The sequence below is a fragment of the Rhamphochromis sp. 'chilingali' genome (assembly GCF_963969265.1).
Source record: "Rhamphochromis sp. 'chilingali' genome assembly, chromosome: 1".
Taxonomy (NCBI): domain Eukaryota; kingdom Metazoa; phylum Chordata; class Actinopteri; order Cichliformes; family Cichlidae; genus Rhamphochromis; species Rhamphochromis sp. 'chilingali'.
The window spans coordinates 50,160,834-50,174,694 of record NC_137929.1 but is presented as its reverse complement, the minus strand read 5'-3'; the positions used below and the strand labels follow the sequence as shown (position 1 = coordinate 50,174,694).

Here is a 13,861-nt window from a genome sequence, read left to right as displayed (position 1 = left end):
GTTCCACTGTACACCTAGAGTTCTCTCAACTGGCAAAGTGTCATGCCTAAGATCCAGATCTTTCACCTCGTTGGCTCTGTGTTCTTCAGGAATTGACATCAACACTTTCCTACTGTTACTTGTCCATTTTGTTAATGTAAACCCTCCACTGGTACACAGAGCACGGAGATCACTGACTAATTTCACTGCAGCCTCTTCTGTAGCTACACTTTTAAGACAGTCATCTACGTAGAAGTTGCACAGGACTGTCTGAACAGCTTCTGGAGATGCTTCTTCCTTGTGATCTTCTGCCATTCTTCTTAGCGCATATGAGGCGACACTTGGTGAGGAAGTAGCTCCAAAGAGGTGCACCATCATCCTATATTCCTTCATGGCCTCATCCAGCTTGCCATCTGGCCACCAGAGAAAACGAAGAAGATCAGCATCTCTTTCTGGTACACTGACTTGGTAAAACATTGATTCAATGTCTGCCATCAGCGCTACTGGCTCTTCACGGAATCTTAAAAGAACACCCACCAGTGTGTTAGTCAGATCCGGTCCCTGCAGTAACTCCTTGTTTAGAGACATATCCTGGTATGAAGCCGTACAGTCGAACACGACCCGCAACTTTCTCTTCTTCGGGTGATACACCCCATGGTGTGGTATATAGAACACTCTGTTGTCGTCACGGCTCAACTGGTGGTCTGGCACTGGAACTGCATAGCCCTTGGTGATGATGTTTTCCATGAAGCACTTATAATCTTCAAAAAACTGAGGATTCTTCTTAAACTTCCTGTACAAACATGCTATCCGCTGCTCCGCAACACAGCGGTTGTTTGGCATTTGAAGATTCTCATTCTTAAGTGGCAATCCAATGTTATAGTGTCCATTTTCGAAGGTCGTTGTCTTTTCTACTGCTCGTAGAAACTGTTTGTCTTCTTGTGACATTTCCTCTTTGTCATCATAATTACGTTCTGAAAAATCGATGTTATACTGTTGGACCAGTAGCTTCTCAACTTCCACTAAAGAGATTCGGCTTACTGAGAAATGTGGTTCTTTGTTTTCTGAGTCATTTAGTTCTTTTCTTATCGGTCCATTCACAACCCAACCAATGGTGGTCTTCACTGCATAAGGACCTCCATTTTGTCCATTAATGACACGCCATGGCTCCATTGCTTTTGCACAGTTGGCTCCTATAAGCAGGTCTACATTAGCCTCTATCTCTGGTAGCCTCACTTCATGTAGATAAGGCCACTTCTGGATGTCTGACTGCTTGGGTATGTTTCCACTACTCACAGGTATACTAGTGTGAGTGAACACTTTGGGTAAGTCAACGAACTTGGAATCTTCCAACCCACACACTTCCAGGTCTGATATAACAAAACTGTTCATGAGTTTCTGTTCTCCTGGTTTTTCTTGACTCATGGTACTTAGAAGTATCCGTGTAGACTTTCCTTTCACATTCAGTTTCCTTTGCAGATCTTCCGTGCAGAATGTTGCCGTGCTTCCCGGGTCCAAAAAGGCATATGTCTCTATATATTTATCACTCATTTTAGATTTGATCTTGACTGGTACTATAGAGAGCACACACTCCTCTTCTCCGGCCCCTGTAAGCCCACAAGTCTCTTGACTGACAGGAACTTGAGCACAAGGTGCCTCATTACCATCAGTAACATCCTTCCTTTCTGTTTCCACAGAACTTTCTTTTTTCCCCATGTGCAGAATGTCTGGGTGCTTTAGTGAACACTCCTTACACTCCATTCTGCACTTGCAGAACTTGCTGAGATGCCCATAAACTAAACATCCAAAACAGAGTCCCTTTGACTTCAAGAAATCCACACGTTCTTTGTGTGGTTGATTCTTAATCTTGCCACAAGAAGCAAGAGTGTGAGGCTGCTGACAATACAAACATGGCTTCTCAAAGGCACTCATTGTCTTGATCGAATTTTCAGTTATAACGTTTGTTTCTTGTAGTCTTTTGTTCTCGGCGGAAATGTTGGTGGCAAAACTGCTTCCTCGAAACTCCTTCTTTGCTGGATATTTTTCCCTTTGGTCAGTCTTTCCACTTGTCGCTGCACGGTTGTCTGGGATATTACCAAAGAGTGGATCCATAGCTATTTTAGCCTGGCGGTCTATAAAGTTCACCAAATCTGCAAATCTTGCTCTTTTGCCCCTCTTTTCTTGGAGTTCAAATGCTTCTACGCGCCAACGTTCTCTGGTTTTGTAGGGCAGCTTGGATATCACTGTGCGTAGATTGGTTGGATTATCCATCTCTTCCAAAAATTCAACATCCTCCATGGTGTTGCGACATCCAGTCAGGAACATAGCATAGGCATGTAATGCCTTTGCATCGTCATTTTTCACTTGCGGCCATTTGAGTGCTTTCTCAATGAACGCGCTTGCGATCCTTAGCTCATCTCCATAGTGCTTATGTAGCAACCGTCTGGCCTCACGGTAACCTTTGCTAGGAGTCATGTGTACACAACTGCGAATTAGCTCCTGTGGTTCACCAGCAGTGAACTGTTCCAAAAAATACAGCTTATCTTGATCGTTATCAGTCTTTTGCTCTACTGCATGTTCGAAGGCTCTTATGAAGGCCTTATACTGTAGTGCATCACCTTTAAAAACAGGAATGTCCTTTGATGACAACTGAGCCAACTGCTGCTGTTTCACAAGTAACTCAGTGATTACATTCTGTTTCTGCATGACTGACAATAGATCATCACTTCTGTTAACATGAACATTAAGCCCATGAGTGGAGACTGGATGAGACAGTTGTGGTACCTGTGAGTTATGCACTTGTGAATTAGCGTGACTACTCACATCAGCTTGTTGTGGGAGCATTACGCCAACTCTTTCCGTTTTAACTCCTCGACCTTGCGACCTTTGTATTGACACATAACTGCTCAGACCATCTTCAGATCTTTCGTATTCTTTGAGCACCTTTAATTTTGCTTGACTTTCCGCTAATGCAGTCTCCAACTCTAACTCTTCCTTTTCCGCTTTGACTCTTGCTGTTTCCAGCTCAAGATGTTGCCTAATCCTGGCCAACTCCATCTCAAGTTCTTGCCTTTTCTTCAATGCTGCGGCTCGTTCCAGCAAGGCTGCGTGTTCTGCCTCCTGTTTAGCACGAGTGGAGGAAACTCTGGATGTTGTAGATGCTTGGCTGACTTGAGACCCATGCGAGCTATGAACTGCATCCTTTCTAGCTCCAACCTGTGATGCGCTGTCATCTGGGTTAACAGCTTCTTCCAAGCCATCTGTAAAGTGCTCCTGCTGCTCAGCTTCATTTGGAATCGTATGCTTATGATCCTCTGCTATCCATTTCTTTGTTGTTTTCATGAACTCTCTTATAGATGCCATTTTGGGCTCAAACCAATTGTCCTGGTCAAATATTTTTTCTTCTTCAGACAAAAGGCTCATAACCTGGTTATTGTGACTGTGAAACTCATTCAGAGCCAATGCAAAGTCACTTTCCATCCTTTCTTTCACACTTTGAAGGTTCTGAGCATCACTCATCATTATCTTTATCTCCTTTATTTTGCCTGTGATTGTTCCTAATGTTCGTCTTCTTAAGGCAATACATCTTTGTGATTTTTCTTCCAAAGCCTTCTCTGTTAACTTGCATGTTCTTCCCACCTCTCTTTCATCTGCCATCTTATAAGTTGCAGGGGTTTATTGGCTCAAGTTGCATGCACTATTTGTCTTCTGCTTAGAATCTTTAATAGACATAGTGTAAACCAGCTTCATAACATGCCAAAAACTCCGCATTGACTGCATCAAATAATGTTTTACAACATGCAGTCCCACGGGCAGAGAGAGAAAAAGGAGAGCGGGGTTGACGACGGCACGCAGTTAAGTTTCACTTTCGTTTTCCACCAAACTTAACAAGCCTCTGAAAGACGTCTTTTTCCTCTTACTGCCCGAAGTAATAAGAGAGTTTGTTACCTTCTTCTAAAGAATAATCCAAAGAATTATCCGGTTCGGTGCCAGCATCCTTAAGCAGTGCCTCTTACTTTCCGTTAGGCTGCTCCCTTCCGTCCGAGCACCGTGCAGCCGATCCTCCACATATCGGTGAAGCTAGTTTTTTGACTTATGTAGTGGCGGCACTCCGTCTCTATTTCACTCTTCTGTACCACCTTTAGGAGTCAGTCCGGCAACATGCATTGAAACGCGAGCAAGTCCAAGTATCCTTCTTGCAAACAATATGTTTATTGACACTTTTAGTTTACATGGCAAGACTCGGTCAAAAAACTGTGTTGCTTCCAGCTTATCCGACTCCCCAACTACGTAATAACAGTGTGCCGGAAGCCCAAAATACTAAAAAGCGCATTAGAATGTTGCACTTCTATATTCTATACATTTAACAAACAGTATTTTAAAATCAACTAGAATTATATTCTTAACATCAAACATATATATTTCTCCTCTAATCATTTTACCAGTACCAATAAAATTAACCTTTAATTGGCTCTTACACATTTAATTAATTATTTATGTATTTCACATTTTAATTAATTATTGACACATTTAATTAATTATTGACACATTTAATTATTTAATGATATATTTATTTATTTCATTTTGGCAGTCCTGGCGCCTGGCTCTCATCATGAAATAATTTTATCTGTCAGCCTCACCCATCAAACTCAGGGGGCGGGGTTAACGCTGATCGAGTCAAAACCATTGCTTTGGCCTGGTGGCCATTGTTTCTAGCACACAACAACCGGCATGTGGAAGCTAACAGAACTGAACTTTGAAAAACCCTGTTTGTGTGTCACCAAATACCGTTTTAATATTTTTTTAGCCGAGAATGTAGTGGTTTAATCTTCATGTGTCTGGTCGGTTTGTCAAGATACAGCCTCTTTGCAAAAGTGCGTCGATGATTTCGGAGATGTCTGCCCAGTCTCACGGCAAAGCGTGGGATAGACCCGCTCACCTCGCAAGCAATCCCACCGACAAAGCGCAGGCCCCGGTACACAGCTGTAGTAACCCCCGCTGACTTCTTTTACTGAGGTTATATTTATCGGTGTTTTATTTCCTGATGTTCTTATGTGTCCTACGTGTTTCAGTCGCCAATTCTGAATTATAACTAACATTAAAAACGTGTTTAAGGAGGAGAGAGAGCAAATAAATCTGTTTAACATCTGATCTTTGGGTTTGTTCAGTAATCAGCGTGACCTGTGTATAAACGCATAAAAGAGATAACGTTGGTGTTTCTGTCATGTAGTAACTGCTGGCTTTAACTGTACAAAGGTTGTTCGACACTATGAAACACATACAGACTTCATGATGTTCGGCTAATATTTTTATTGTGAATATTAATCATGCTGACCTCGCTCTGTACACCACGCAGCGAGGTCAGCATATCCACGATATCCACGATATCCTCAGCTCCATGAGTTAACACAAAGTTTCTCAGCTGACTATCTAACTGCCAACTATTCCAGAGACGTGAAAATATACAGCATAAAGAAAAGTGTAAGAGACTCAGCAGCAGATTAGAATAACAGTTATACATTTAATAAATCACCAAATGAATCCAAGAAACGAGCAAACCTGTTCCGACTATTTGAGTTTGTATTCCCTCAGCTGCAGACTCGCTGCTGTTTAAATGTTTGAAAAGGAAGATTAGATAAGAACAAACGTCAAACATAGACTCAGTCTGCCTTCACATTTGATATGAGGCCAGCACGTATAGTGGCTGTGTCCTGTTTTAAGATCATACATGTAAAATTGTTGTCTGACCTCCGTCGATCCAGCCGCTCAGAGTCCGTGGTTACCATGGTTACTGCATAATCAGCTATAATGTTAACAGCTGGCACCGAGGGAACCTACCGGCAGCATGGGTGTTTGTGTTTTTCATTGCAAAAGAACCGTCTGAATGGTTAACTGAAGTTAACTTGGATAAATTATAGTTAAGGAGTATCACAGATACTACGTGAGCTGTGCGACTGTTCACCACTACACTGAAATCAGCAGGCTATTACTGAAATACACGTGCTATATCATAAACTATGATATAAACAGGGAGGTCCTATTAACATGTTTAGTTTTAAAGGACACCTTCCTGCCTTTAGTCTCCTTCATGAGCAGTATTAGTTTTCTTCTAACATCCAGAAGTCTGCACAATGTGTTTCATAGTTTGTAACAAGCCTTTGACAGGTAAACATAACATGACCGAAAAAGCAAAAAAAAAAGAGAGAGAGAGAGAGAGAGTTGACATAAGAAGAGAAAATGCTCTCAATTATGGAGACAGGCAAATGGTTCATTTATGTTTGATGTGTGTTTATTCCTCCCTAAATATCATCGGTGAAGTTTGCCATGCACGTCAGATTTTCCTGCGCATTTTTATACCTCTGCCAACAGAGAGAGAAAAAAAATCACATTCTAACAGACAGCTGGTGCTTAGAACACAGTTGAATAACTATTAAAAAACAGATGATATTTAGATGATAGTTCAGTCTAACACATGTGCCAGTGAACCATTAAACGTCTGTGAAACTATGCAGTTATGAAACGTAACTTTAACCTCAGCCAAACCGATTTGCTCAGCTGTAAATAAAACAGCGAAGTAAACGTGACCCGACAGACAGAACCTGAGTGAATCAAGTCCAGCGTTTAACCACTGAGAGCTAAAACTCAGCTGAGGTTTCAAAGCTGTGTGCCGGTGATTGGACATCAGCCGCTGATGAAGTGCTCTGTAAGGAAACAAGCTCCAGCAGCTCTGCGCTCGGGGAAAACACTATATTTACTTATCTTGTGCAGAAAAATGCGCTGACATTGCTTTATATCGAGTACCGGCTGCCCAGTTAAACTGTGACTATCACCAGGTAACTAGGCATGTTTCTTGAATTAGCAGCAGGTGTTAAACAGCTGACAGATGAGGAGGAGGATGCATGCAGGTAAACTGAGGGTCTGTTGAGCTGATCGCTGGTTTCGTGAGAAAAATGTCAGCTCGTTCTTTATGTTACAGAAGCACAGAGACACAAGACCAGGCGGAAAGAGACGATCGTTCGGTGAAAATGAGAATCTGCGAATGCAACATGTGGAACACGGAGAGTGGAATATGTAAACAAACCGGTTAACGTAACCCCCTGGGTGCACTCTGCATGCTAATTGTTAGCAGAGCTAGTGAAATCTCTGAAAACATCTGAGCACTTTTGCAAACATGTTCTATGTTGACAACCTGACCAGACATACGTCGCGACATTCGCGGCTAAAACACTGTTAAAAGTGTAGCTGGTGACAGAAAAACGGGGTATTTTAAAACTACACCACCACCATTGCTGCCTGTGATTTGATCTGCATTCTGGGATACCTGGCTGCCCCAAGTCTACACAAGCAATCGATTATCTAGGATCGACCTATTTTGACTTACTTTGCACGGCAACCAATCAAATGTTAGAGAAGCTGCATGGGCAGCGTTAACTCCACCCCCTGAGTTTGATGGGTGAGGCTGACAGATAAAATTATTTCATGATGAGAGCCAGGCGTCAGGACTGCCAAAATGAAATAAATAAATATATCATTAAATAATTAATTAAATGTGTCAATAATTAATTAAATGTGTCAATAATTAATTGAAATGTGAAATACATAAATAATTAGTTAAATGTGTCAATAATTAATTAATTAAATGTGTCAATAATTAATTAAAATGTGAAATACATAAATAATTAATTAAATGTGTCAATAATTAATTAATTACATGTGTCATAACTATTTATTTAATTAATTAATTCCAATTTTAATTAATTATTGCCACATTTAATTAATTATTTAATGGTGTATTTAATTAATTCGTTATGGCAGTCCTGGCATTCGATACAGTAGCAGGCCAGCACGGCTGCATTGTTTTGACTGGGCCACGGTCCACTGGTAAAGTTACGGAAATGTGGACTGTTAGTTCCGGTTATTACTCTGCAAAGTAAAAGCATTTTACTTTTTTAATTATAAGTCTGTGATGCTCGATTAAAACTTTAATTCGCTTTAATTCATTAATAAATAATGTCCAGCAGGTGTTCTGACAGTCAACCTTTACCAAAGAAATTCTAAGGTATTTTATTTTGAAGGTCACCACACGTTGTTTACCTGAAAGATTTAAAGTGCTCTGTTGGATTTAAAGAAATCAATTCTAAACAGCGCCACAAAGCGACACGAGGCGAAATCTACACTCTGATTATAGTTACAAAACTGAGTCACAGTTATAATGCCTTTATTATTTTTTCGGAAGAGGGCTAATTAATAGCAAATTAACTGTACATTATATTTTTGTCTTTTTATCTTTTGCATTCTTCACCAAATAACTTTTCATGTTCATCTTTATATAATCTTCAATAAAGCCATATTTAAAATTATATTCACATTTCTTGACTGTATGGTATAAGGCAAGGCAGGGGAAGGCAAGTTTATATAGCACAATTCAACAACAAGGTGATTCAAAGTGCTTTACAGAGACATTAAAAAACAAATAAAAAGTATGATTTAAAATTGATTTAAAAAAAACAGTAGATAAAATCAGTAGTTAAAATGTAAGTTTTGAAATTTAAGCTTAAAAATATGGATTTGGTGTTTTATTCAAATGCAGCTGAGAACAGGTGAGTCTTCAACCTGGATTTAAATAAACTGAGTGTTTCAGCTGATCTGAGGCTTTCTGGGAGTTTGTTCCAGATATAAGAAGCATAAAAGCTGAATGCAGCTTCTCCGTGTCTGGTTCTGACTCTGGGAACTGATGAAAGACCGGATCCAGATGACCTGAGGGATCTGGAAGGTTCATTCTGGGTCAGGAGGTCACTGAGGTATTTTGGTCCTAAACCATTCAGAGTTTTATAGACCAGCATCAGAACTTTAGTTTAGGTCTGTGTCCATCACTACACCCAAATTTCTCACCTGGTTTGTATAAAGGTACAGTTTAACTGTGTCCACTCCATCCAGGCCTTATGACTTTGTATGGAACTTTTATTTAAAGAAAACAAAGCAAATAAATAAATAAATGTTACAACATTATAAAATAGTCTGACAAAAATAATGATCTTTGTTGTTACTATAAAACAACACGTACTACCAAAATTGATATCATAAACACACTGAAAGCTCTCTGACACACAGAGAGAGAATTTATTCAGGACCTTCTCTCTTTGCCTGTTTATATATAGGTAGTCACTAATATTCTGCTTCCAAAGACTGAAAAGAAAATATGCAGACATGTAAGGCATGTACAGGCCAGCTAGGATTGGATGGTGACTTACAGAGTACACACTCCAGATTTCAGCAAGAGAAAATAAAGACACAATAGGCCAGGTTCTCGGCCATAACTTTCCTAATGAGGCAGAGGACATAGGTCAGAATAGCGATATGCATGATCCAGTTTCTGAGAAGGACAACGGTATAGAGCATCAATCAGAAGACACAGACACATCTGATGAGCCTGAGGAGGAAGTCTCAGGTGCTCAAGCTGCTCCCACCCCTCGTGAAATGTGCAAATCCTTAAGCGATAAAGTGTCTTAGAGCTCAGTATATATATAGCTTCTATATTGGCTTCCCTTCATTGGCTTCCTGTTAAATCCAGAATTGAATCCAAACTCCTGCTCCTCACATACAAGGTCTTAAATAATCAGGCCCGGTGTTATTATGACCTTGTAGTACCATATCACCCCATTTGTGCCCTTCACTCTCGCACTGCAGTTCTACTTGTTGTTCCCAGAGTATTTAAAAGTAGAATGGGAGGGAGAGCCTTCAGTTTTCAGGCCCCTCTTCTGTGGAACCAGCTTCCAGCTTGGATTCAGGAGTTAGAGCCCCTCTCTAGCTTTAAGATCAGGCTTAAAACTTCCCACCCCTTGGTAAACCTGGTTCTGCTAGAGGTTTCTTTCTGTTAAAAGGGAGTTTTTCCTCGCCACTGTCACCAAAGTGCTTGCTCATAATGGGTCATGTGACTCTTAGGTTTTCTCTGTATTCTTTGCATTATTGTAGGGTCTTTACCTTATAAAGCTTCTCGAGTTAATTGTTGTTGCACAAAGGAGTATTAGGGCCACATTAAAAAAAATATTATGGGTCACATTGAAAATAAAGTTGCAGTTTTGAGACTCAAATCGTAATTCACTTTAGAAAAAAAAGTCAAAATCTGGAGATTACAGTTGTTTCGAGACAAACTGCAATGGTTGCTCTACCCTCTGAGTTAGTGAAGTTGTGCTTCAGAATCAGTTTTAGTAACAAAGCAGGAAACGGTTTCTCTTTTAGCACATAAACACAGTGTGGCAATCAGCATCAGGGCCTTGAGAAGAAGGAAGGAAGTAGCGTACAAATATTTCTTTACTGTACTTAAGTAGAATTTGTAGTAGCATTTTACTCGAGTACTTATTTTTCTGACGTTTTACTTTCTACTCCTTACATTTTCAAAACAGACTCGTCAATTTAGGTTTAACACCTTTAAGGGTGAGTTATTATTTTGTCACTGCAGGCCTCAAATCAAACCGCTTTGAGGTTAAACAGTAAAAGCTTTATGCTGAGAAATGTGTGATATTATACCAAACTCCTCGCCTTCATCTGTTTGAAGTTTCTCACTCAGAACATCCTTAAAAGCAGATACAACAGATGCTCTTGCCTTGGTTTGAAGACACCTGACCCATGTATACTTAGAAAATCCATCTGTACATGGCAGTAATATCTCACATTATCATTATCTGCACAATATTCACCCATATCAGCCAAATCAGCCTCAAACTGTTTGTCGAGTCCACTAATCAAAACTCTGTTTCTGGGAAAATGTCTTCTTGCTGGTTTATGAATTGTGTAAGTATCTTCCCAACAAAGACCTCTCTAGCTTAACAGGCAACACTGAGTTGTATTTTATATTTTTTATTATTTCAACAACTTTACGGGACAAATTTACATGCAGGACAGAGACATTTCTGCCTCTGTCACTCAAAAAGTGTACAATATATTTGTTTTAACTTTTAATCATAATAATACAGAAATAAACTTTTTACAACGAATCATCCATCAGTAAAAATCTATTCCAATACAACATATTCAACATTCATATAAAAAAAACATTTCCAACCCTTTTTTCTGAAGCATGACAAATATTTCTAGCTGTTTTACTCCGCTATGCACATTAGTCTTTGTTCTTGTCATGTCTGTGTTTGTCCACCAGGTGTCTCCCTCAGCTCATTTTCTCCAAATCAGAAGCTTCAGATTTGTGGAGACGCTCTGCCTGCCAGACACAGCTCAGGGCAAAGACACATGTCTATCCTCTACAATATACAGGCCTGTATCATTTAGTTTTGATATTTACATGTATCAATGATCAAATGTGAATAGATTTTCATACGAAAAAGCACATTAAATGTCATCACTTTACATACAATAATGATAATATAATATCAAAAACCTTGAGGATTCAATGTTTTGTTTCATTTTAAAAGTTCAAACCTCAAAGACATTAAGTTTACAGTCATATATGATCAAGAAAATCAACAATCTTCACATTTCAGAAACTGGAACCAGCTTTAAATGTGACTAAAATAATGATAAAACAATCAATTCTCTAATCATTGACTAACTGATGAATCACTGCAGCTCCAACATATTGTTGCATTTGACAACCCACTACAGCAACTACAGAATAAAAGCACTAACCAGACTGATGACAGATTTCAAACATGCTGAATATGAAGAGTAGTATCATTTAAACTCACATGATTATCAGCCATAAGAACAAATTCAGATTTATATTGATGTAAGGTATATAAATGTAAGTACAGTTTGAATCAGTGCAATATTATTTTCACACATCAATGGACCACTGAACTTCTCAGCTTCTAAAATGTAAAGACTACACCAGCTCTGTAGTGGCTCCAACTCCATAAAGATAAAGTCCAGCATAGAGCGGCTGAGTGAATGTGGTCTGGACTCTGTGGAGGAGAGTCATGGTTTCAGAGACGCTGTAGAAAGACAGAATACCTGCTCTGTGATCCAGGTACACTCCTACTCTGGAGGACCGAGGACCTGAGAGGACAGTTTGGACAAAGTTGTGCCAAAATCTATAACCGTTTGTGTACCAATATAATGACCAAGACTTGTCATTGTATCCAAAACCACATTCTTTGTCCCTCCCTGCTCTGCTGATATTCTTGTATGCGACTGCAACACCAGCTCCTCCCCCTCTCCACTCCACCTCCCAGTAACAACGTCCAGTCAGACTCTCTCTACTCAGGACCTGACGCCATCCAGTGAATCTGTCTGGATGATCAGAATAAGACTGTTGTTGTTTCATAAATGTTACTTTTCTGTTCCCCTCAGATAATAACAGACGTCTGTTTGCTGTGTTTGGATCCAGTGTGATTTCACATGAATATTTTAAGAATCCAGCTCTGGTCTTTGGCTCTGGCGGTGACAGTAAAACATCCTCTTCAGTGACTGTCAGTGAGATGTTTGTCCATTCCTCTCTCAGAATGTCCTGTAGTTTATCTCTGGTCTCTGACACAGCTGCTGTCACATCCTCAAAGTAGCTCAGAGGACGAATATTGATGCTGGATGAGTGTGTAGACTCACTGAGTGCTGACAGTGAGGGGTAGTTGTGTAGAAACTGGTTGTGATCCTCTGTGTGTGAGAGCTGCTCCAGCTCGCCGTCTTTCCTCTTCAGCTCAGCGATCTCCTGCTCCAGCTTCTCCTGAAGCTCTTTGACTCGACTCACTTCAGTTTCCTGCTGGGATCTGACCTGCTGCTTCACATCAGAGCTTCTTTTCTGGAGGAGACGGATCAGCTCAGTGAACATCTTCTCACTGTCCTCCACTGCTTTATCAGCAGAGCCATTGATGGCCTCCACCTCCTGTTGAAGCAGCTTCACATCTTTCTCTCGCTCCTGGATTCTCTGCTGGATGTTTAGTCGTCTCACCTCGAGCTCCTTCTGCTTCTCAGTCCTTTCTGCTGCAGCTGGGACTGTTTCATGGCCTTTATGTTCATCCATCAAGCAGAGATAACAGATACTCTGCTGATCAGTACGACAGAAAATCTTCATCACCTCATCATGACGAGAGCAGATGTTCTCCTGGAGCTTCTTGGAGGGGGCCACCAGCTTGTGTTTCTTTAACGGAGCTGCATCATAGTGAGGTTGGAGGTGTTTCTCACAGTAAGAGGCTGGACAAGATAAACAGGACTTGATGGCTTTCAGCTTCCTCCCAGTGCAGACATCACAGGCCACATCTTCAGGTCCAGCATAGCAGTGATCAGCTGGAGCAGCTTGGAGTCCAGTCTTCTTCAGCTGTTCCACTAAATCTGCTAACATGGTGTTTTTCTCCAGGACAGGCCTCGGTGTAAAAGTCTTCCTGCACTGAGGACAGCTGTGGATTCCCTTCCTGTCCTCTCCATCAAAGTGGGATTTAATACAGTTCCTGCAGTAGCTGTGTCCACAGGCTGTAGTCACCGGATCCTTCAGTAGATCCAAACAGATGGAACAAGAGAAGGTTTCTCGGTCCAGCTGAACTCCTTTCTGCGCCATTTCTCCTCTCAGTGTCAGTGACTGTGTGAGTTTATCTTCGTAATAACTGAAACTAGTCTGAGCTCTGATCTTAACAACCTGTATTTCTGCAGTGAATGGAGCCTGTCAGCTCTTACACGTCACCACATGTTGGTTACACCCATCTTCAAAGTGCAGATCTGAAGGGGAGGGAACGAGGAAACATTTGGAGAGAGAGGAGTTCCTGTGTTTAAGAGCAGGAAAAAGAGGATTTTCAGGCTGTGCTTCATTCCAGGAAGAGGAGCAGTTTGAGAGTGATACTGTCTGTTTAACCCAGGGGTCGGCAACCTTTCTGATGATGAGTGCCATCTAAAATTCCCTCACAAGTCAACATGCCATATGATTGCAAGAGCAATAAATTTA

At 40.7% G+C, this 13,861-nt stretch overlaps 1 protein-coding gene across 1 annotated transcript; it reads right to left on the bottom strand.

The window, feature by feature from the left end:
• Positions 1-11,250: 11,250 nt before the first annotated feature.
• On the bottom strand, positions 11,251-13,514 carry LOC308401267 (tripartite motif-containing protein 16-like). Its single transcript, XM_080889414.1, has one exon. The coding sequence runs from the start codon at positions 13,478-13,480 to the stop codon at positions 11,816-11,818; it is 1,665 nt and encodes a 554-aa protein (XP_080745540.1). The 5' UTR covers positions 13,481-13,514; the 3' UTR covers positions 11,251-11,815.
• Positions 13,515-13,861: the final 347 nt, after the last annotated feature.

What these genes read in the sequence shown, in the direction of transcription:
- LOC308401267 (XM_080889414.1), bottom strand. Translation starts at nt 13,480, where the DNA reads ATGGCGCAGAAAGGAGTTCAGCTGGACCGAGAAACCTTCTCTTGTTCC.